Source organism: Brachyistius frenatus, unplaced genomic scaffold, assembly GCF_029030835.1.
Source record: "Brachyistius frenatus isolate BFR_SWC_R1_liver_20210118 unplaced genomic scaffold, ASM2903083v1 Contig_472, whole genome shotgun sequence".
NCBI lineage: Eukaryota > Metazoa > Chordata > Actinopteri > Embiotocidae > Brachyistius > Brachyistius frenatus.
The window spans coordinates 50,025-72,867 of NW_027211071.1; the positions used below are offsets into that span (position 1 = coordinate 50,025).

A 22,843-nucleotide genomic window follows, 5' to 3' on the forward strand; every position below is an offset into this window, starting at 1 on the left:
CTAAAAGAAAGAAAAGGTTTCTGTTGACTTCCTGTTTTTTTCTATTGTGTCAACTTGTTAAAGTCAGACGTGTTGATGACAGATAGTTGATGGATGTTGGAACTATTCATCACTTATTCTTAATACACCAATCAATCAATAATCAATAACAAAGAACATAGTGAGAGGCCGATTTACTTTTCTTTACTGAGGCTACTTCATTGCACAGAAGTTATGATCAGTATCACTGATCAGGTGTCTGATAGATAACCCACCTGTTGAAAGGTAAGATCCCTTTACGAGCAGCCGTCCTGCTTATCTGCTAACAATGACTCAGCATTATTTTAATGAACTCAGAGCAGGTCGAGCCTGATGTTCAGGTGACTCAGGGGAAAGTCCCTCACTGAAAAGTACTTCGTCATTCCTCGGTCTGCCATTGGTCGTCCGGGTGAGACTCTGAGAGCGGACCAATGGGAGGGTGCGTCAATATTTGGCTCTCTTGACGTCACTGACGTTCATCACGGAAGTAAACATAAAGACGGCCGAGAGATTTAACACTGCGTCACAAAGTTCTCGACTTTGTTCCAGAGCCTGAAAGTGTGTGATTTCTGCCCGGAGTCTGGTGTACTGTCAGCGGTCAGAAGCGAGTCGGTGTCCCCGGAGTCTAGCTCACTGTCAGCAGCGAGTCGGTGTCCCCGGAGTCTGGTTGAGTTGGGTCCTGTTCAGAGCGCGCAGTGTGCCCGGTACCCAGAGCAGCATGTCGGTGACGGTGAAGGCCTACCTGCTGGGGAAAGACGAGGCGGTGAAGGAGATCCGGAGGTTCGCGGTGGATCAGGACGTCTCGTGCAGCTTCGAGTATCTGAGCAGAAAAACGGCGGCAGTTTTTACCAACCTGAAGAACTCCTGCTTCAACATGTTCTACAGAGGTACACATGTTCTACACATGTAAACATGTTTTAGAGGTAAACATGTTCTACACATGTTCTACACAGGTACACGTTTTACAGAGGTAAGCATGTTCTAAACATGTTTTATCGGTAAACATGTCAAAACATGTTTTACAGAGGTAAACATGTTCTACACATGTTTTATCGGTAAACATGTCAAAACATGTTTTACAGAGGTAAACATGTTCTACACATGTTTTATCGGTAAACATGTCAAAACATGTTTTGCAAAGGTAAACATGTTCTGCACGTTATACAGAGGTAAACATGTTCTACACATGTTCTACAGAGGTACACATGTTTTACAGAGGTAGACATGTTCTAAACATGTTTTATCGGTAAACATGTTCTAGAGGTAAACATGTTCTAAGCATGTTTTAGAGGTAAACATGTTCTACACGTTATACAGAGGTACACATGTTCTACACATTATACAGAGGTACACATGTTCTACACATGTTATAGAGGTACACATGTTCTACAGTGGTAAACATGTTCTACAGCAGTAAACATGCTCTTCATGTTCTACACATGTAAACATGTTCTACACATGAAAACATGTTCTACACATGTCCTACAGTCAAACATGTCCTACACATGTTCTACACATGAAAACATGTCCTAGACATGCAAACATGTCCTAGACATGTAAACATGATCAGCTGATCAGATCCAGCAATTACTTCCAGCCATGTAAACTCCTCTTTTAAACCAATAAATATTGATTATGAATTGTTGATACGCAACGTTCTACTACGTAACTACGACGTTCACCTGAGACCAGGTGAGGTGTGATGTCATGCTGCTGTGTTTCAGATGAAGATGGAGACCTGGTGGCGTTCTCCTCTGATGACGAGCTGATGATGGGGCTGGGGTGCATGAAGGACGCCACCTTCCGCCTCTTCATCAAAGGTACGCCGTGCTTACAGGAATTTGTTGACACCTTTTAATAGATTATGTCATCACGTCGCTTGTCCACCTGGCCAGGTGTTACTAATAAAGTTTGGATAAACTCTTTCAGAGAAGAAGGAGCACCGCCGGGACTTTCCTCTTCACGGCTTCCCCCCTTTCACCTTCTGCCCCCCTCCTCCACCCGGAGCTCATCACGCCCCGCCCCTTCACATGACTCCGCCCCCCACTCTGCACCCTAATGTCACCTGTGATGGCTGCGAAGGGCCCGTGGTCGGGACTCGCTTCAAGTGTTCTGTTTGTCCGAACTACGACCTGTGCTCCGCCTGCCAGGCCCGCGGGACGCACACGGAGCACGCTCTGCTGCCCATCTGGCACCCGTCGCAGGTGAGGGGGGGCACCTGATGATGTCACAGCGAGGTCACCATCTGATATTTATCAACGGGGGCCTCATTTAATGACTCAGTCTGCTCTTTGATTAAAATTAGATCAATAACAGGGTTTCTAACAATCCGGTGAGCATCTCTGCCCTGCTCTGTGACTGTCAGGTTAAGTCTGCACTGCTCCAGGACTGACAGGATGTTGTCTGTCTGCAGTGGTTTCAACGGGGGAAGTGGATGAAGAGGATGAGACACTGCATGTGGAACCAGAACCTGAACCAGGCTCAGAGCCAGGACCAGGACCAGGACCAGGAGCAGACTGGACCCTCAAGACCTGCAGCTGACTGTAGCACCCCCTCTGGTTAGTGCTGTGATCCTAACTGATGTTCTGACTGAAATCTTAAATAATAACATAATCACTGACCTCTGACCTGTCTGCAGCTTCTCAGGCCAATGTGGACTTCCTAAAGAACATTGGAGAGGGCGTGGCAGCCATGTTGAGCCCACTCGGTAAGTGATGTCACAGGTCAATCCAGCTGATTGGCTGTTTGGAGAGCAGTGAGGTCGTTGTGTTTAAACAGGAAGTGATGTCGTGTGTGCAGGTATCGACGTGGACATCGATGTGGAGCACCAGGGTCAAAGGACAAAGGTGGCCCCGCCCACTCAGGGTGGAGGGACCGAAGACAACGTGGAGATGGATGGAGCCAGCAGTGAGGGCGGAGCCAGCAGTGAGGGGTCAAAGGTCAGTTAGTCCTCATCAGACACAATAAAGACGTCACTGGTTAGTCTGAAATCAGAGAGCTCCGCCCATTGATCTACGTATCCTGGATCAGTTGGGCCCGCTTCAGGAATCACTCACCAGAACCCCTGATTCTGTTCTCCAGGTGAGCAGAGACTCTGATGAGGAGTGGACTCACCTGAGCTCCAAAGAGGTCGACCCCTCCACAGGAGAGCTGCAGTCCTTGCAGCCTGGGAACCAGGACCAGGGGGACCAGGACCGGGAGCAGGACCAGGGGGACCAGGACCGGGGGCCAACAGGTCTGAGGGAGGCAGCTCTGTACCCCCACCTGCCCCAAGGTAAGACAACATCCTGATTCTGAGTCCTTCCTTTTGTGACTTCTGACCCCTCCTCTTAAATGACCTCTGGTTCCTCCCCCTCAGAGGCGGACCCCCGGCTGGTGGAGTCTTTGGCCCTCATGCTGTCAATGGGTTTCACCGATGAAGGCGGCTGGTTGACTCGACTCCTTCAGGCCAAGAACTTCGACATCGGAGCCGCTCTCGACGCCATCCAGTACGCCAAACAGCCCCGCCCCCACCAGCCCTGACGTGTCATCACATGATGTCACTGCTGACATCATCGTCTATACTAAACACATAACCAAGAGATGATTTATACTGTTTGTTTCCTCTGATCTAATCTATCAGTTTATTACTGTTTTACTTTTACTTGTTAATCAATAACTAATTTTCTCGTTGATCAGTTTCTACTGTTTCCTTTATTGATCAAAAGTTATCGATTAATATTAACAATAAAGTCACGAAGAAGTGAGTCAGAAGTTTAAACTGATTCATGTTTTCTGTTTTAAACGACAACAAACAGACCAACAAACACCATGTGTAAATGAACAAACTCAATGTAAATAAACAAACCCCATGTAAATAAACAAACACTACACGTGTAAATAAACAAAGATAAACACTAGACTTGTAAATAAACAAAGATAAACAAACACGTGTAAATAAACAAAGATAAACAAACACGTGTAAATAAACAACAATAAAGAAACTACACACTTAAATAAACAAAGATAAACAAGGTCTTTAAACCCTCTGATGTGTTAGGAAGTCGTTGTCATCGAAGTTGAACTCCTCACCGCTCTCAAACATAGAGGAAACGGGAAGCAGGGGGCGGGGCCTGTTGATTATGTCAGGGCAGGATAAAGGAGATTCACTCCACCTACAAAAAGAAGGCCCCGCCCCTGCCTGCACCTGACAGTCAACACTAAGGAAATGAGCCCACCTTGAGACCAGATCACACTTCTTACTGGGAGGAACAGTACTGGGAGGAACAGTACTGGGAGGAACAGTACTAGGAGGAACAGTACTGGGAGGAACGGTGGTTGTAGAGGATCTTTGTGGTTTCTTCAGCAGAGAGAACAAAGGTCACATTAATACATGTTTAATTAAACTTTAATTGAACTTTAATATAATTAAATTCTAGGTGACTTCAAGTCTTCACGTTGACCTGCAACCTCAGAACTGTCATCAGTGACATCACTGTTACCTGCTCAGGTGTCCATCTTTCCTCTCGTCCTCTGTCTGTCTGGTCCTCTGACCTCCTCCTCTTCCTGTCAGGAGGAGGGTCAAAGTTCAGACAGCCTGACTCATTGATTTTGTACGAAACACAGCTGAAGAACATGAGACGGTTCTGGTCATCAGACCAGTTCTGGAGGCGGGAACCGGTTCTAAACTGGTTCTAAACTGGTGTTAATGTTTAAGTATCTCACCTGTCCATCACTATCACTACAGGTGTATTTCTATACATAGGTAGGCGTCGCCTCTGACAACATAAATACGCTCTGATGTCACCTGTCAATCGCACTGTTGCCATGGAGCTGCTGCCTGTTCATCAACACATTCTCCTCCGGTGTGTCCAGGTATTTGTTCCAGTGGCTCACCTGAGGCCGGCTCACCTGCAGACAGTCACAGAGAAACATGGTTCATGAGATCCTTTTGGATGGCGGTGTGGAGACAGAACACCTGTCTCACCTGGTCTTCTTCCTCCTCTTCACCTGCCAGCTCCCTGAAACAACAATCAGAGTCATCATAAACACCTGACCACACCTGGATTAACAGATGCGTAAAGGAAGGACAGCAGGTTGGTTACCATAGCGACCAACTGCTGCGCTCCTGCTCCTCCATCACGGTTCCTCTCATGGCGTTCAGTTTCTGAACTCGACCTCTGCAGTCGGCACCGGAGCCCCGCCCAAACTCCTGTCAATCAAAAACTGTCAGACGATGTAACACCCATCAATCAGCCTGCTGGTGATTAATTGTGTTTGTGTATTGATGAGGTGATGAAGAGTGAGGAACCTTCAGCATCGACTGTTTCTCTCCACACAGGTTACAGCACCACCTGTTGACCTTCTTCACCTGACAGGCAAAAACGGCAAAAACACAGCAGCCAACTGATCATCTGTGAATAATTGATCTCCTCAATGCAGTCGAACTATTGATTGACTGATTATTGGGACCTCCTGTATCCATGGCAACATCAGGTCATCATTGTAAATGAGAATTGGTTCTCAATTGATTTTACCTGGTTAAATAAAGGTCATATATACTTCCTGTTTCGGTTCACACAAGACTTTTAATGTTTAATGTGACTTTTTACAAAATACTACACGTCTTATACACGTGGCACGTGTTTTCTTATGTGGGCGTGATGCGCCTGCGCAGCAGGTAGTAAGCTGTGAAAGTGATTATTAAACGTTGCCCAGTGAACATTAGCTTTTAGCCTGTTAGCCCGTTAGCCTATAGTTACGCCCGTCTCGTGGTGTTTCATGTGTCACCTGTTGAACCTGGAAGCTCTGGCAGCTGAAACACCTGACGACGTGAAACTCCTGAGCCATGACGTCCAGGTAACACACGGTCCGCTCTGGTTCTGGCTCTGGTTCTAGGTCTGCTGGCTCTGGTCCTCCGCCTGAGTTTCGCGGGTTCGTTTGAGCGATGGCTACGTCATCGTGTACGTCACAGCAGCAACGGTGGGAGTGACGTGAGTGCGCCCCCTACAGGCCGGCGGTTGAACGATTCTCTGCCGTCTGTAAAAACTAGGTAGGTAGGTAGGTAGGTACAGTATATACTTTATTAATCCCCGAGGGGAAATTTTTTCGCCACAGCAGCATACATACAGGAGCAATAATAGAAACAATAGAATAAAATAATAATAGAATAGAATAATATAATAGAAAAGCAATAAAATAAAAAATATAAATATAAAATATAAAATGCACAGTACATACAGTATATATACAGTACATTAAATATCTATATATATTATATACAACAAACCAATAAACACAGTCAACATATATATATATACATACAGTACAGTATATATCTATATATATAATATACATACAATATACAAGCAGCCAAGAAACACAGTCAACAGTGTTATTGTACTGTGATGGATTTTGCCAGAGGTGAGTTATTGTAAAGTCTTATGGCAGTGGGCAGGAATGATCTACAACTTCCTCTTCATAAATATAATATAAATATTCTTCATTATAAATAACGTAAATATTATTAATCATAAATATAATATAAATATGATTTATCATAAATATAATAATCCTCATCATAAATAATAATATAAGAAAACAAGAAACAGAAAGAAAACAAATAAAACAGACGCTGTTTCAGATGGACAAATCAGACTTTTATTAACTGAACATAAGAACAGAGAAATGTCCCTTTAAATGTTTGATAAACACTGATTAGTTCATCCATTGACTTTTGCTGATGAGCAAAATTAAAATAAAAAGTTTGATCAGTTAATTACATGACGATAACGTGTTAAAATCATACTACAGTTTCAGAAACACCACAGAAGACTTCCTCCAGTATTTATTAGAACAGTAGATCAATAGCTGATAAACATGAAGGTTTGAAAAGCAGGTTGGTTTAGAAACACTATGACATCATCGTCAAGAGGAAGTAAACAAGGGTGATGTCATCAGAAACAGGCAGCAGGAGAAACAAACAAGGCTTCAAAATTAAAGTCCCCAGGTGTGAACTCACCTGGTGAAACGTTGAACACTGAACACATTTATTTCCTTTCAGTCGTTTTCATGTAACTAAAGACATAATTCAACTTATTTACAATTGGACTTTTATTGTGGAGGGTCAGTAAACAGGATGTTGTCTTTATTTCAGGATGAAATCTCACTGAACTGCAGGTTTGAACTTTTTTAAAGATTTTTTTTTATTTTAGTAGAGACAAATTATTCAAGAACTCATTTTGAAATGTGACACAGCTGTCAGGACATCAGGGCTTCCACAGGTGTGTTTACCTGCTCCACTGTTTGGTCCTGCACAGCAACAGATCAACTAATCATTCAAAAATCAATAGAGGCAGCGCCACCTACTGATCACTAATCATTCGATCACCTCAGGTGTTTCCTCTAAACACACTTCCTCCATCTCTTTCACATTAAAAGCTTGAGGCTTTAAAAAGGCTTTTATTGTGAAACACCTGCAGGAAGTGTCGAGTCGTTTCAGTGGCACAGTCACATGACTCACGATCACAATAGTTCCAGAGTCAGTAGCCTTCATGTGGATCAATGACCCGTTACTTGATCGATTACCCCAGAGTTTGATTGGTTCTCCTGTCGTCAACGAAATCTGAAGGTCCAGCGCTTAATTAGTCGGTGATGTCAGTGAGTGATGTCACCACAGTTCAGTCGGTGACTTCAGTGATCAGATCGATGCCCTGACACCTGATCAACTCTGAAAGACCAACCTGCCAATCAGACTAACTGCCAGGTGACATCATCAGGGACGATCAGGTGAGTTAGGTGATCAGGTGAGTCAGGTGATCAGGTGAGTCAGGTGGATCAGGTGAGTCAGGTGAGTCTGGTGGATCAGGTGAGTCAGGTGAGTCAGGTGCGTCAGGTGAGTCAGGTGATCAGGTGCGTCAGGTGAGTCAGGTGAGTCAGGTAATCAGGTGAGTCAGGTAATCAGGTGGATCAGGTGATCAGGTGGATCAGGTGGATCAGGTGAGTTAGGTGATCAGGTGAGTCAGGTAATCAGGTGAGTCAGGTGAGTCAGGTGATCAGGTGGATCAGGTGAGTTAGGTGATCAGGTGGAGTGCTGGATGAGTTCGTGATCAGAGGTGGAGCTTGTCTGGCGTTCCACTGCACGCTGAGCTTTACAGGCGGCCATCTTGGTGTGGATGTCCCTCTTCTTCTCGAAGTAGTCGACAAGCGGCGGCTCCGTCAGCAGTGACGCCAGCACCTGCTCGAAGGTGATCGACCAATCGACATCCAGCACGCTGCCCCGCCTATGTTCACCACTGCCAATGAGCACGGTGTCGTCGGCGATGTCTTCACACTGCAGCGAGCTGGAGCTCACCACCGAGTACGAGGACGCCGACGTGTCGTCTTTGGCGTCTTCGTCTGACGTCTGCGGCGTCGCCGTCTCCAGCTGGGCGTCAGCCAGAGCCCGGCACATCTGAGCCTCATCCGACGCTGTGTCACCAGGCCCCTCCTGCTCCTGAAGGTTCACGGGCAGGGCCCGCGCGGTGGGCGTGGCCTGGGCGGTGGTCTCGGCCTTCTTGGCGCCATTGTTGAACTTCTTGCCGACCTCTCCGATGCGCAGCAGCAGGCTGGCCACAGTGGCGATGGCGTGGTAGAGCTCCTGCTCCAGCGGCTCCTCGCTGAACATGTTGTACAGAGTCTTACATACCTCGATGAACTGCTCCTGCACACACACACACGCAGGTTAACCACACACAGGTACGCCCCCACACTCACCTGGACACACCCCCTTTACCTGGTTCATCCTCGGCAGGTCTTTGATCGTCTCTCTCTTTGGTTCCTTCTCTTTGGCCCACATCCTCAGGTAGTACCTGTAGTCCTTCACCTCTGAAACAGGTCAGAGGTCAGAGGTCATGGGCCAAACAGAGGCTCTGCCTTGAAGACTAAAATCAGGGAGCTAAAAGCCTCATTGTTTACTGTTCGGAGGAGGAAGGGCATTTACCTTTCTTCTCCTCACCGTCTGCCTCCCCATCCTTGCCCTCTTCACCTGTTCACAGAAAGGAGATCATCATCTTCATCATCGTCATCACCATCATCATCATCATCATCATCACCACCATCAGTAAATCTGAGTAACATCAGAGTAGTCTGCTTTAAACAAGAGGTCACAGACAAAGTGACGGATCGTCAGAATTGCTGCAAAACTACAGGGGAAAACATACTTCTGTGACATCACTGCCTGTGGGCGGGGCCACAGAACAGGTTTTCTCAAATCAAACACACAAACCTGATGCCACTTCCTGCTGCCGCAAATTGTCAAGATCAGACAGGAAGGAAGATTCTGTAGGGAAACAGGAAGAAGAAGAAGAAGAAGGAGGAGGAAGAAGAGGAGGAGGGAGAGGAAGAAGAAGAGGAGGAGGAGGAAGAGGAGGAAGAAGAAGAGGAGGAGGAGGAAGAGGAAGAAGCAGACAAGAGTGAAATATTCAGACGTGTTAATGGAAAGTGTGTGTGTGTGTGTGTGTGTGTGTGTGTGTGTGTGTGTGTGTGTGTGTGTGTGTGTGTGTGTGTGTGTGTGTGTGTGTGTGTGTGTGTGTGTGTGTGTGTGTATTCACCTCTTGGTTCGTCCTCAGTGAAAAAGTGTGCGGCCTCCAGAGCTGACTCCGCCTCTTCAGGACACAGAGCTGCAACAAACAAACAAACAAACAAACACGTGTAAATAACAATCTGTGTATTAACATGTGTTTCTAGTTACAACTTTTCTGACCTGTTAAACATCTAAATAGTAATTGATCACCTCCGATCGACCTAATCAATTAATAGGTTGTTTGATATGAAACAAACTTTATGAGGTGAGTTCTGGTTCTGAACAGAACCTCGGCTCTGATGAGTGATACGAGCCTCCACCTGTCCAGGTGAGCTCTTACCTGGTGGGAGGTGGAGCTTGTAGAGCAGTTTAAGTTTGTCGGTCATGTCTCCGTGATACATCGCACCTGCAGACACACACACACACACACACACACTGAGGAAGCAGCTCTGTTCTAGGTTCTGGAGCTGGATCTGGTTCTGGATCTGGACTCACTGAGTCCGGTGATGAACTCTTTGAAGTTCACCAACCCGTCACGATTCTGGTCCAGGAGCTTGAAGAGGCGGGCTGACAGCGTGGGGGTGTGGCCTCCACAGATCCAGGGAGCGAGTGCAGAGAAGAGTTGAGTGAACTGGGCCGGGTCGATGCGATACTGCTCCAGGTACGGCAGACTGGGATCATGACGCTCCACCGCAGAGCTGCTGGAGCCCCAGTAACAGCTGGTCATGTGTTTGGACTGAACCAGGTAAGAACAGAGGCAGAGGAAGGTGGGGTTAAACACAGGTGATACAAACCTCCAGAAACTTGAAACCTCCAAAAGAGCATCACGTAAACAAAAGAACTTGTGGAGTCATTCATATAAAAACATTCTGACCTTGAAGAGACAGTAGAGTTCCTCCAGCTCCTCGATACTGAAGGCCGACTCCGTCATCATTGCCCTAACCTGCGCGCACACACACACACACACACACACACACACACACACACACACACCTGTAAGCTCTGTGTTATTACAAGAATGTTAGCATTAGCTTACAGCATGTTAACAACACCCACCACACTTCTTTTTGCTGTATCCTCCAGAGACTGGATGACCTTTAACCTTTGCTTGAACCTCATCTGCTCGATGACATCAGAGCGCAGGCTGCCGAACCTCTGCTCAGAGAAAAAGAGACTCGGATGACCTCGAAAACACATCCAGGATTTAGACACTGACAGTTTAGACCGAGACGCCACGGCTCCAGGACTTAAACCGAGACACCGCAGTGTTTAACGGAGATGTAAACATGCCCTTCTGTGACATCAGTCTGACCTCATAAGATGACTTGATGAGATCGAAGACGTCGATCTCAGGTGGGGGGTCGTCTCCGCTCGTCAGCAGGGCGTGCAGGTGAGGGATGGGCGGAGCCACCGTCTGTTTATTCACAACATTATCCAGGTACCTGCAGAACAGGTTTAATTTACTGAGCATGTTAACATTTTTCCCACTTAGACCCGGTCTGGAACCGGTCTGGAACCAGTCTGGACTCCTACCTGCCCAGGATGGTCATGGCCTCTCCCTCGTCGCTGCAGGACAGCAGGGCGTCCATGTTATCATGGAGGACAGCCAGCGCCACCTGTAGGTAGACAGAAGGTCACGTATTTACCAGTAAAGGACAGAGGTCAGAGGTGCATGGAGCTGGGTTAGGGTTAGTATGATGTTCTGTTACAACACACCTGCACAGACCAGGGTTGTACTCACGGTGAGGACCATCACTGGTTGATCAGAAACCAGCCAGTAAACCGTAACCAGCCACTACCCAATATGTAACCAGTTGGTAACCAGTCAGTAACCAGTCGGTAACCAGTTAGTATCCAGTCGGTAACCAGTGGGTAACCAGTGAGTAAAGCGTTGGTACCTGGAAAGTAACCTTGATGCCCTCGTAGAAGAAGCAGTCGACCAATAGGACGGCGCTGTCGAAGGGCATCACCGACAGGAAGAGGGTGAGGAACCAGGACAGGCTGATGGTGGAAATGACTCCCAGCTCCTGCATGTGCTCATACAGCAGGGGGAGGAAGGCCCGGGTCAGATCCTCAAACACCCCCTGATCCACCAGAGCGCCTGCAGGGACAGAAACCACTTGAGACTGGGTCAGCACCGCTGTGACCTCACTGCAGCTGATGAACATTGGTTTATAATGGGTTGGTTTCTGGATGAAGACCCTGGTCTCTTTACTGACCCTGGTCTTCTCACTGACCCTGGTCTCTTTACCGACCCTGGTCTTCTCACTGACCGTGGTCTTCTCGCTGACCCTGGTCTTCTCATTGACCCTGGTCTCTTTACTGACCCTGGTCTCTTTGCCGACCCTGGTCTCTTTACCGACCCTGGTCTTCTCACTGACCCTGGACCCTGGTCTTCTCACCGACCCTGGTCTTCTCACTGACCCCGGTCTTCTCACTGACTCTGGCCTCTTTACCGACCCTGGTCTTCTCACTGGCCCTGGTCTTCTCACTGACCCTGGTCTTCTCATTGACCCTGGTCTTCTCATTGACCCTGGTCTCTTTACTGACCCAGGTCTTCTCACTGACCCAGGTCTTCTCACTGACCCCGGTCTCTTTACCAACCCTGGTCTTCTCACTGGGCCCAGTCCTCTCACTGACCCCGGTCTTCTCATTGATCCTGGTCTTCTCACTGACCCTGGTCTTTAACGACCCAGATCTTGTTACTGACCATGGTCTTCGTACCGACCTGGGTCGTGTTACTGACCTACGACCCTGGTGTTGTAGTAGTCCGGCAGCATGCGCTCACAGAGCGCCACCAGCAGCCAGAAGGCCTCTTCCTCGGTGCAGTAGAGCAGCAGCACAGAGGTGACGATGTTCATGGCCTGGTGGAGGAGACAACGAGTCAGGTCTGACATGGTTCATGTTTATTGGTCCTTATGATGCAGGTGTGTCTCCTCCTTACCTGACATTACATGTTTTCTGGCTAATAGCCCCGCCCACAACTGTAAAACAGCCCCTACCTGGCAGTAACCGATGCCTGGGTTGCGGTGGGCGTAGGCGGTGAGGACACGGCGCAGAGCAGCGATGCCGGTCTCATTCTGGAAGGCTCGGTGTTCAGGCATCGAGCGGTGAAGGTCGCGTTCGATCTCCTCTGTAGCCAATGAACACAGCCCCATGGCCTGCTCCACAAGGTCACCATAGTAACCAGGGTGAGACGCCATCTCGTTCTGGGCCCCTGGATGGACAGGTGGGTGGGACCAATGGTGACTTAACGTTTGAGTAAACAGAACAACATGAACAGATGGATGAATGGATGGATGAAAGAACAAATGAATGAGTGGATGGCTGGATGAATGAATTGATGGATGAATGAATGGATGGATGAATGGATGAATGAATGAATGGATGAATGAATGAATGAATGAATGAATGAATGAATGGATGGATGGATGGATGAATGAATGGATGGATTAATGAATGGATGAAGGAGTGGATGGATGGATGGATGGATGAATGAATGGATGGATGGATGAATGGATGAATGGATGGATGAACAGATGTGTTTTGTGGACTTGGAGAAGGCTTTCGGTCCCTCAAGGGTTTTTGTGGGAGGTGCTGCAGGAGTTCGGTGTGCCGGCCCCGTTGCAACGGGCCATCCGGTCACTGTACAACTGCAGTAGGAGCTGTGTTCGTATTCTCGGGAATAAATCAGACTCGTTTCCGGTGGGTGTTGGCCTCTGGTGGGCATGGCCTCCACCAGGGCTGTCCTTTGTCACCGATCCTGTTTGTGACCTTCATGGACAGGATATCTAGGAGCAGCCTGGGGGAGGACGCCAGGTTCGGCGGGTCCCCGAATCGCATCTCTGCTGTTTGTAGATGATGTGGTCCTTTTGGCCTCTTTGGACCTGCAGCACTCACTGGGGCGGTTTGCAGCCGAGTGTGAAGCGGCAGGGACGAAGGTTAGTACCTCCAAATCTGAGGCCATGGTTCTCTGCCGGAAACCGGTGGATTGATCCCTCCAGGTGGGGACGGAATGCCTGCCTCAAGCGAAGGAGTTCAAGTATCTCGGGGTCTTGTTCACAGTGAGGGGAGGATGGAGGATGGAGGGTGGAGGATGGAGGCTGGAGGCTGGAAGGTGGAGGTTAGAGTGGGAGATGGACAGGCTGATCGCAGCGGCTGCAGCAGTACAACAGGTGCTGCCCTGTGTTGGTGAAGAGGAGCTGGTTCAGAAAGCGGAGCTTCCAGTTTACTGGATCTACGTTCCGACTCTCCCTGATGGTCAGCAGCTCTCTGGGTCGTCACCAGAAGAACGAGGTTGCGGCTACAAGCAGCTGAAATGAGTTTCCTCCGTAGGAGGCCGGCTCAGCCTTAGAGATGGTAGAGAGGGGAAGGAGCTCAGACATCAGGAGGGAACTTGGAGTTGAGGCGCTACTCCCTCGTGTCAAAAGGAGTCAGCTGAGGTGGTTCAGCATCTGATCAGGATCCTCCTGTGCGCCTCCTACTGGAGGTTTTCTGGGTACGCCCAACTGGAAGGAGACCTCAGGGAACACCCAGAACACGCTGGAGGGATTATATCTCCCGGCTGGACTGGGAACGCCTCGGGATCCTCCAGCATGAGCTGGAAAATGTTGCAGGGGAGAGGGAAGTCTGGGTCAGCTTGCTGGGCCTGCTGCCACCACGACCTGACCCCGGATAAGCGGAAGATGATTGATTGATTGGTTGATTGGGTGGGTGGATGGATGGATGGATGGATGGATGGATGGGTGGGTGGGTGGTTGGATGGATAAATGAATAAACACTGACCAGAGAACAGCAGCCACAGCTCTCCTCTCAGATGTTCTGGGATCCCGTTGAGGACTAGTTCTCTGGTTCTGGAGGTCCGGTACATGCACACACCTCGACCGAACTCTGAGAAATGGATGTTCCACGCCTCCTCCTTCATCTTCTCCTTCATCTGCAGAGAAGAGGAGGTGACAGAGGAGAGATCAGCTCCAGTATATCCCTGCACTCCTCAGTATCATTGGAGCTTGAACTCACGGCTTTGGGTCCCAGGTCCTCCGGAGTATCTCGGTGGTAGAGCTGCAGCAGACCCTGGCTGGCGGTCGGTAGACCTGGGTGATAATGACGCCCCTTGTGGACGGACTCAGATCCTGCAGACGAGGACGAGGGGACGCTGGAGGACGCCTGAGGACATTAACAATGACACCAAGAGAACTGAGAATAGATCAGATGACTGAAAGCAGATCCTGAATGGTGAATGATGTACCGAGTGACCGATCAGAGACAGCGGGCTGCTGTCGCCCCACGAGCTGTCGGGTGTTCGCTGCAGGAAGTCGGAGATGCGCTGGACCAGGAAGTCTCTGTCTTTGAGGTTGGCGAACAGGAAATTCATTTTGTTCTTGGTGCTGATGGAGACCGGACATGGCAGGACGCTGCTGCTGTCGGCCTTCTCTACAATGGACACCTGAGGAACAGAGAATCATGGATAAAATGACCACGAAGAAAAAGCCTTCTGTCCTCCTGGTGCGTCATGCTTTTGTAAGTTTGAATAAAATCGTGTTGAAATGATGCAGAAGACATTAATGTGGTTCCCCCTCTGAGCAGTAGCGCCCCCTGCTGCGTGTGAACTAGAACTAAACCCTGTATCAAACAAACTCTTCGAATTATTGACAACTTATCAGCTACAAATATGTGAAATTAATTCAACTGCTCTTCAGTTGAAACCAATACGCACATAGACTTCGATTTTATGAATCCCACAGTGGGGAAATTTAGTCGTCACTGCAGCATAGAAACACAAAAAGGTGCACACAATAACAATAAAAATTTAGAAATACGTATACAAAATAATATAGATAAAAATGTTTTTTTTTTTTAAAAAGACCAATAAATAAACACACACACACACACACACACACACACATTTAAAAAATAAAAATAAAAATAAAATATATATATAAAAAATAAAATAAAATAAATAAATACAGCTTGTGATGAATGGAAAGAACATAGAATGGGCGGATCACAGTGGATCTACTTAGATCCACTTAGAACCACGTAGAACCACTTAGATCCGTGTAGAACCACTTAGATCCACGTAGAACCACTTAGATAAACTTAGATTCGAGTCAGTTTCTCCAGCTTTTCTCATATCTACAAAGCTCTGAAATACCCGTTGGCTCAGTCTATTTCCTGAACAACTAGCAGACGGGCTGACAGAGTTTGAGGTTCATTTGGACTCTTTACCTCTCTCGGGTGAGGTCTATGGTCAGGTGTATCTCTCAGGTGAAGTCTATGGTCAGGTGTATCTCTCAGGTGAGGCCTATGGTCAGGTGTACAGTGGGTACGGAAAGTATTCAGACCCCTTTAAATTGTTCACTCTTTGTTTCATTGCAGCCATTTGCTAAAATCAAAAAAGTTCATTTTATTTCTCATTAATGTACACTCAGCACCCCATCTTGACAGAAAAAAACAGAAATGTAGAAATTTGTGCAAATTTATTAAAAAAGAAAAACTGAAATATCACATGGTCATAAGTATTCAGACCCTTTGCTCAGTATTGAGTAGAAGCACCCTTTTGAGCTCGTACAGCCATGAGTCTTCTTGGGAATGATGCAACAAGCTTTCCACACCTGGATTTGGGGATCCTCTGCCATTCTTCCTTGCAGATCCTCTCCAGTTCCGTCAGGTTGGATGGTGAACGTTGGTGGACAGCCATTTTCAGGTCTCTCCAGAGATGCTCCATTGGGTTTAGGTCAGGGCTCTGGCTGGGCCAGTCAAGAATGGTCACAGAGTTGTTCCGAAGCCACTCCTTTGTTATTTTAGCTGTGTGCTTAGGGTCATTGTCTTGTTGGAAGGTGAACCTTCGGCCCAGTCTGAGGTCCAGAGCACTCTGGAAGAGGTTTTCTTCCAGGATATCTCTGTACTTGGCCGCATTCATCTTTCCTTCAATTGCAACCGGTCGTCCTGTCCCTGCAGCTGAAAAACACCCCCATAGCATGATGCTGCCACCACCATGTTTCACTGTTGGGATTGTATTGGGCAGGTGATGAGCAGTGCCTGGTTTTCTCCACACATATCGCTTAGAATTAACGCCAAAAAGTTCAATCTTGGTCTCATCAGACCAGAGAATCTTATTTCTCATAGTCTGGGAGTCCTTCATGTGTTTTTTGGCAAACTCTATGCAGGCTTTCATATGTCTTGCACTGAGGAGAGGCTTCCGTCGGGCCACTCTGCCATAAAGCCCCGACTGGTGGAGGGCTGCAGTGATAGTTGACTTTGTGGAACTTTCTCCCATCTCCCTACTGCATCTCTGGAGCTCAGCCACAGTGATCTTTGGGTTCTTCTTTACCTCTCTCACCAAGGCTCTTCTCCCACGATTGCTCAGTTTGGCTGGACGGCCAGGTCCAGGAAGAGTTCTGGTCGTCCCAAACTTCTTCCATTTAAGGATTATGGAGGCCACTGTGCTCTTAGGAACCTTGAGTGCTGCAGAAATTATTTTGTAACCTTGGCCAGATCTGTGCCTTGCCACAATTCTGTCTCTGAGCTCCTTGGACAGTTCCTTCGACCTCATGATTCTCATTTGCTCTGACATGCACTGTGAGCTGTAAGGTCTTATATAGACAGGTGTGTGCCTTTCCTAATCAAGTCCAATCAGTTTAATTAAACACAGCTGGACTCCAATGAAGGAGTAGAACCATCTCAAGGAGGATCAGAAGAAATGGACAGCATGTGAGTTAAATATGAGTGTCACAGCAAAGGGTCTGAATACTTATGACCATGTGATATTTCAGTTTTTCTTTTTTTTAATAAATTTGCACAAATTTCTACATTTGTTTTTTTCTATCAAGATGGGGTGCTGAGTGTACATTAATGAGAAATAAAATGAACTTTTTTGATTTTAGCAAATGGCTGCAATGAAACAAAGAGTGAAAAATTTAAAGGGGTCTGAATACTTTCCGTACCCACTGTATCTCTGAGGTGAGGTCTATGGTCAGGTGTATCTCTCAGGTGAGGTCTCTGGTCAGGTGTACCTCTCAGGTGAGGTCTATGGTCAGGTGTATCTCTCAGGTGAGGTCTCTGGTCAGGTGTACCTCTCAGGGGAGGTCTATGGTCAGGTGTACCTCTCTCAGGGGGATGATGAGGTGACACAGGTCTTCCTCTCGGCTGCTGAAGCAGATGTAGTTGTTGGAGATGAACAGCTGTCCGACCACGTGCATCTTAGCGAACGGCGTCCACAGTGTGCAGTCTGTGTGTCCGTCCAGCCGCTCGTCTTGCGTCAGCCGGAACATTGTCCGGTAGCGCTCATTCTTCGCCCGGGCGTCCAAATCCCTGCAGACAGGAAACAGATGATCAGACGTCCAGACGGAGACAGAGTTAGTGTGATGTTAGTGTGTAGTTAGTGTGATGTGAGTGTGTAGTTAGTGTGATGTTAATGTGACATTAGTTTGATGTTAGTGTGTAGTTAGTGTGATGTTAGTGTGAAGTTAGTTTGTAGTTTGATGTTACACACAGCGTGTAGAAACAGAACACAGTTTGTATTTAAGCTCTCTGGTTCTCAGAGTTTTGAACAGAGTGAGACCTCTTCAGCGCAGAGACGTTCTTCAGCGTTTTGCCCGGTTTGGGCAGCGAGCGGTCGGCGGCGAACGCTTCGTTGTCGAGCAGCTGGCGCATGGCGATGTTTGCGAGCTGCTCCATCAGCTTAAAGGTGTCGTTGATATTGAGGAACACGGAGAAGAAATGTTCGGTGTGACGGGTGCTCACGCAAACGCTCTCCGGGAACACCAGCGTGGCGTTCTTCTCCAGCTGAGTCACCTCGGTCCACGGCACCACCAGGGTCACTGAGGTCACAGAGATCATAAAGGTCAAAGCCACAAACAAATCACGGGTTTGTTTTCACTTCAATTAGAAACGTAATAAAAGTCAGAAACAGTGTGGATGGCATCATTAAACTCTGGCCTGTGATTGGCCGCTCGTACCCTCCTTGCCTAGCAGGAAGGAGTAGAAACACAGGTGGTTGACGGATAGGTAGAGCCAGCCCTGCCGTGGCACTCGGCCCTTCCAGTAGCTGCAGGAGTAATAATTCACCAGCTTCTCCTCGTCAGGCATCCCGAACAGCCTCCTCATCTTCAGCTCCGCCTCCCGAAACTTCCCACTGTCTTCCTCATGCTCCTCGCCCGGCTTCAGTCGGTTCTCCTCTGCAATGATGCCCTGCAGGAAGTGACATCACTCAACAACAGGAACACGCGATAATTTGAAAACGGTCTGAGCAGAAACAGGAAGTGACATACAGAGATCTTTCCTTTGACAAAAGTGGTGACGTCTTCATCGTTGTCGAAGATGGAGATGGTCTGCAGCAGGTTGGACTCCAGCCAATCCCAGTGCACTGTGATCTCCTTCCTGGAGGAGCCTGAAAGACACAGCTAAGGGTTAAAATAACACAATAAAGCCCATCCCCGTGCTCCCAGTTCGACCAACTCACCACAAGCGATGTTCCAGTAGATCTGAGAGTCTCCAGTCTGCAGCAGGATCCTGTACGGAGCCACTCTGGCACTGGAGTCCAGAACCACATCCAGAGTCCCAACCAGGAGACCTGCACACAGAAAACCAGGTACACCAGGTAAACCAGGTACACCATGTAAACCAGATACAGCAGGTGAACCATGTAAACCAGGTACACCAGGTACACCATGTAAACTAGGTACACCAGGTGAACCAGGTACACCATGTAAACCACGTACACCTTGTAAACCAGGTACACCTTGTAAACCAGGTACAACCTTGTAAACCTTGTAAACCAGGTACACCTTGTAAACCATGTAAACCAGGTACACCTTGTAAACCAGGTACACCTTGTAAACCAGGTACAACCTTGTAAACCTTGTAAACCAGGTACCCCTTGTAATCCATGTAAACCAAGTACACCTTGTAAACCAGGTACGCATTGTAAACCATGTACAGTGCCTTGCAAAAGTATTGACCCCCCCCCTTGGCGTATTTCTTTTTTTGTTGCCTTACAACCTGGAATTAAAATTGATTTTTTTTTTTTTTTTTTTGGGGGGGGGGGGGTTGTATCATTTGATTTACACAACATGCCTACCACTTTGAAGATGCAAAATATGTTTTATTGTGAAACAAACAAGAAATAAGACCAAAAAAAAACTGCAGCAATTACAGCTGCAAGTCTCTTGGGGTATGTATCTAAAGCTTGGCACATCTAGCCTCTGGGATTTTTGCCCATTCTTCAAGGCAAAACTGCTCCAGCTCCTTCAAGTTGGATGGGTTCCGCTGGTGTACAGCAATCTTTAAGTCATACCACAGATTCTCAATTGGATTGAGGTCTGGGCTTTGACTAGGCCATTCCAAGACATTTAAATGTTTCCCCTTAAACCACTCGAGTGTTGCTTTAGCAGTATGCTTAGGGTCATTGTCCTGCTGGAAGGTGAACCTCCGTCCCAGTCTCAAATCTCTGGAAGACTGAAACAGGTTTCCCTCAAGAATTTCCCTGTATTTAGTGCCATCCATCATTCCTTCAATTCTGACCAGTTTCCCAGTCCCTGCCGATGAAAAACATCCCCACAGCATGATGCTGCCACCACCATGCTTCACTGTGGGGATGGTGTTCTCGGGGTGATGAGAGGTGTTGGGTTTGCGCTAGATATAGCGTTTTCCTTGATGGCCAAAAAGCTCAATTTTAGTCTCATCTGACCAGAGTACCTTCTTCCATATGTTTGGGGAGTCTCCCACATGCCTTTTGGCGAACACCAAACGTGTTTGCTTATTTTTTTCTTGAAGCAATGACTTTTTTCTGGCCACTCTTCCGTAAAGCCCAGCTCTGTGGAGTGTACGGCTTAAAGTGGTCCTATGGACAGAAACTCCAATCTCCGCTGTGGAGCTTTGCAGCTCCTTCAGAGTTATCTTTGGTCTCTTTGTTGCCTCTCTGATTAATGCCCTCCTTGCCTGGTCCGTGAGTTTTGGTGGGTGGCCCTCTCTTGCCAGGTTTGTTGTGGTGCCACATTCTTTCCATTTTTTAATAATGGCTTTAATGGTGCTCCGTGGGATGTTCAAAGTTTTGGATATTTTTTTTATAACCCAACCCTGATCTGTACTTCTCCACAACTTTGTCCCTGAGCTGTTTGGAGAGCTCCTTGGTCTTCATGGTGCCGCTTGCTTAGTGGTGTTGTAGACTCTGGGGCCTTTCAGAACAGGTGTATATATATACTGAGATCATGTGATTGCACACAGGTGGACTTTATTTAACTAATTACGTGACTTCTGAAGGTAATTGGTTGCACCAGATCTTATTTAGAGGCTTAATAGCAAAGGGGGTGAATACATATGCACGCACCACTTTTCCGTTATTTATTTTTTAGAATTTTTTGAAACAAGTTATTTTTTTCATTTCACTTCACCAATTTGGACTATTTTGTGTATGTCCATTACATGAAATCCAAATAAAGATCAATTTTAATTCCAAGTTGTAATGCAACAAAATAGGAAAAATGCCAAGGGGGTCAATACTTTTGCAAGGCACTGTAAACCATGTGAACCTTGTAAACCAGGTACACCTTGTAAACCAAGTACACCTGGTAAACCATGTGCCCCTTGTAAACCAGGTACACCTTGTAAACCATGTAAACCATGTGCACCTTGTAAACCAGGTACACATTGTAAACCAGGTACATCTTGTAAACCATGTAAACCATGTGCACCTTGTAAACCAGGTACACCTTGTAAACCATGTGCACCTTGTAAACCATGTACACCTTGTAAACCATGTAAACCAGGTACACCTTGTAAACCATGTAAACCATGTGCACCTTGTAAACCATGTGCACCTTGTAAACCAAGTACACCTTGTAAACCATGTGCACCTTGTAAACCATGTAAACCAAGTGCACCTTGTAAACCATGTAAACCATGTGCACCTTGTAAACCATGTGCACCTTGTAAATCAGGTACATCTTGTAAACCATGTAAACCAACACCAGGTTAACCAGGTACACAGATGTGGGACGGACCGCATCGGTCGTCTTTCATGTGTTTGGCTGCACATCAGAGCCTGTTGAAGACAGTTTTGGTCCATGAGGTCCTAAAAGCAGTCTGACCCGGTATCTGGTCTCTGTTGTTTTTGGTGTATTTTTTTTAATTAAATGTGATTCATGAATCATCACATTCAGCCAGATCGGTTCTGATGGACCCAGAATGAAAACATCAGAAAGGTTCTCCTTCAACTGGACGCTTCAACACAAAACTTCAACATCGGAGCCTGAAAACTGTCTCACACCGGACCGGACCGTCTTACACCGAACCGTGTCACATCTAACTGGACCGTCTTACACCAAACCGGACCGTCTCACACCGGACCGGACCGTGTCACTGAACCGAACCGGACTGGGCCGGATCGTGTCACATCGGACCAGACCGTCTTACACCTAACTGGACCGTGTCACATCGGACCGGACCATCTCACACGGACCGAACCGGACCACAGCATTAACTCACCGGAAAGCCCCCCACCGCGGCCGTGTCCCCTCCTCCTCTGCAGGATGAAGAACGGGTTGGCCCGCTCCGACACCCACAGAGCTCCGGCCAGCAGCACCTCCTCCGGCTGGATCCACATCTCTGTCCGCTGCTGCTCTCCTTCCGCAGGGGAAACACCGGGACAACGGCCGGTGTGTCAGCGGGCTGCTGCTCACCCTCCACCGGAGAAACACCGGAGAGTCAAGTTCAAGGCTCCGTCTAATTCAGACAAACATCGAGCTAATGTTGTTGTTTTCACTCGGTCTGATGACTCCTCATCACTTCCGGGTGTGACGCAAAAAAAGCCACGCCCTCTGGACGCCTGGCGTCATGAAGTAACCACATTACTGCCACCTGCTGGACTGTTTTAGTTCTGCAGGTTTAGGGCGCTCTGAAACTCCTGATACCTGAGTACTTTTACTGTTTATGAAGTATTTACTGTGTTTATAAAGTACTTACTGTGTTTATGAAGTATTTACTGTGTTTATGAAATACTTACTGTGGTTATGAAGTATTTACGCACAGTATTTACTATATTTACAAAGTACTTACTGTGTTTATTAAGTATTTACACACAGTATTTACTATATTTACGAAGTACTTACTGTGTTTATGAAGTATTTACTGTGTTTATGAAATACTTACTGTAGTTATGAAGTACTTGCTGTGTTTATGAAGTATTTACACAGTATTTACTATATTTACGAAGTACTTACTGTGTTTATGAAGTACTTACTGTATTTATGAAGTATTTACTGTATTTATGAAGTACTTACTGTG

The 22,843-nt window shown here is 47.2% G+C and overlaps 3 protein-coding genes and 1 long non-coding RNA gene across 6 annotated transcripts; 2 read left to right on the forward strand and 2 right to left on the reverse strand.

Annotated features, from left to right (window-relative positions):
• The first annotated feature begins 496 nt into the window (after positions 1 to 496).
• Positions 497 to 3,764, forward strand: sqstm1 (sequestosome 1). The gene is made up of 8 exons (XM_069687554.1): positions 497 to 905; positions 1,743 to 1,838; positions 1,948 to 2,222; positions 2,432 to 2,576; positions 2,657 to 2,725; positions 2,818 to 2,957; positions 3,100 to 3,292; positions 3,377 to 3,764. Exons 1-8 carry the CDS (start codon positions 737 to 739, stop codon positions 3,538 to 3,540), a joined length of 1,251 nt encoding a protein of 416 aa, XP_069543655.1. The 5' UTR covers positions 497 to 736; the 3' UTR covers positions 3,541 to 3,764.
• A 272-nt stretch (positions 3,765 to 4,036) lies between these two features.
• On the reverse strand, positions 4,037 to 5,871 carry mrnip (MRN complex interacting protein). Its single transcript, XM_069687546.1, has 8 exons — positions 5,788 to 5,871; positions 5,309 to 5,368; positions 5,103 to 5,209; positions 4,985 to 5,018; positions 4,805 to 4,908; positions 4,500 to 4,563; positions 4,236 to 4,357; positions 4,037 to 4,130 (listed from the first exon to the last, which is right to left on the reverse strand). Exons 1-8 carry the CDS (start codon positions 5,845 to 5,847, stop codon positions 4,037 to 4,039), a joined length of 645 nt encoding a protein of 214 aa, XP_069543647.1. The 5' UTR covers positions 5,848 to 5,871.
• A 1,854-nt stretch (positions 5,872 to 7,725) lies between these two features.
• LOC138614237 (uncharacterized) lies at positions 7,726 to 8,080 on the forward strand. Of its 2 annotated transcripts, none has more exons than XR_011310241.1 (3): positions 7,726 to 7,802; positions 7,838 to 7,926; positions 8,013 to 8,080. It is a non-coding gene; the product is annotated as an uncharacterized lncRNA (long non-coding RNA). The 2 variants fall into 2 exon arrangements; XR_011310240.1 differs by lacking the exon at positions 8,013 to 8,080 and adding an exon at positions 7,987 to 8,008 and having other exon boundaries at positions 7,838 to 7,943.
• On the reverse strand, positions 8,078 to 22,359 carry LOC138614236 (TBC1 domain family member 9B). 2 transcript variants are annotated; one of them, XM_069687545.1, is made up of 23 exons: positions 22,046 to 22,359; positions 19,023 to 19,133; positions 18,832 to 18,950; positions 18,529 to 18,751; positions 18,123 to 18,381; positions 17,665 to 17,872; positions 14,808 to 15,005; positions 14,579 to 14,725; positions 14,345 to 14,495; positions 12,562 to 12,776; positions 12,306 to 12,423; positions 11,458 to 11,660; positions 11,093 to 11,175; positions 10,872 to 11,001; positions 10,616 to 10,714; positions 10,434 to 10,502; positions 10,055 to 10,295; positions 9,900 to 9,965; positions 9,588 to 9,656; positions 9,263 to 9,316; positions 8,978 to 9,022; positions 8,771 to 8,862; positions 8,078 to 8,698 (listed from the first exon to the last, which is right to left on the reverse strand). In XM_069687545.1, the coding sequence occupies exons 1-23, from the start codon at positions 22,161 to 22,163 to the stop codon at positions 8,078 to 8,080; spliced, it is 3,639 nt and encodes a 1,212-aa protein (XP_069543646.1). In that variant the 5' UTR covers positions 22,164 to 22,359. The 2 variants fall into 2 exon arrangements, with proteins under 2 accessions (XP_069543646.1, XP_069543645.1); XM_069687544.1 differs by having other exon boundaries at positions 18,520 to 18,751.
• Between the last annotated feature and the right edge of the window lie 484 nt (positions 22,360 to 22,843).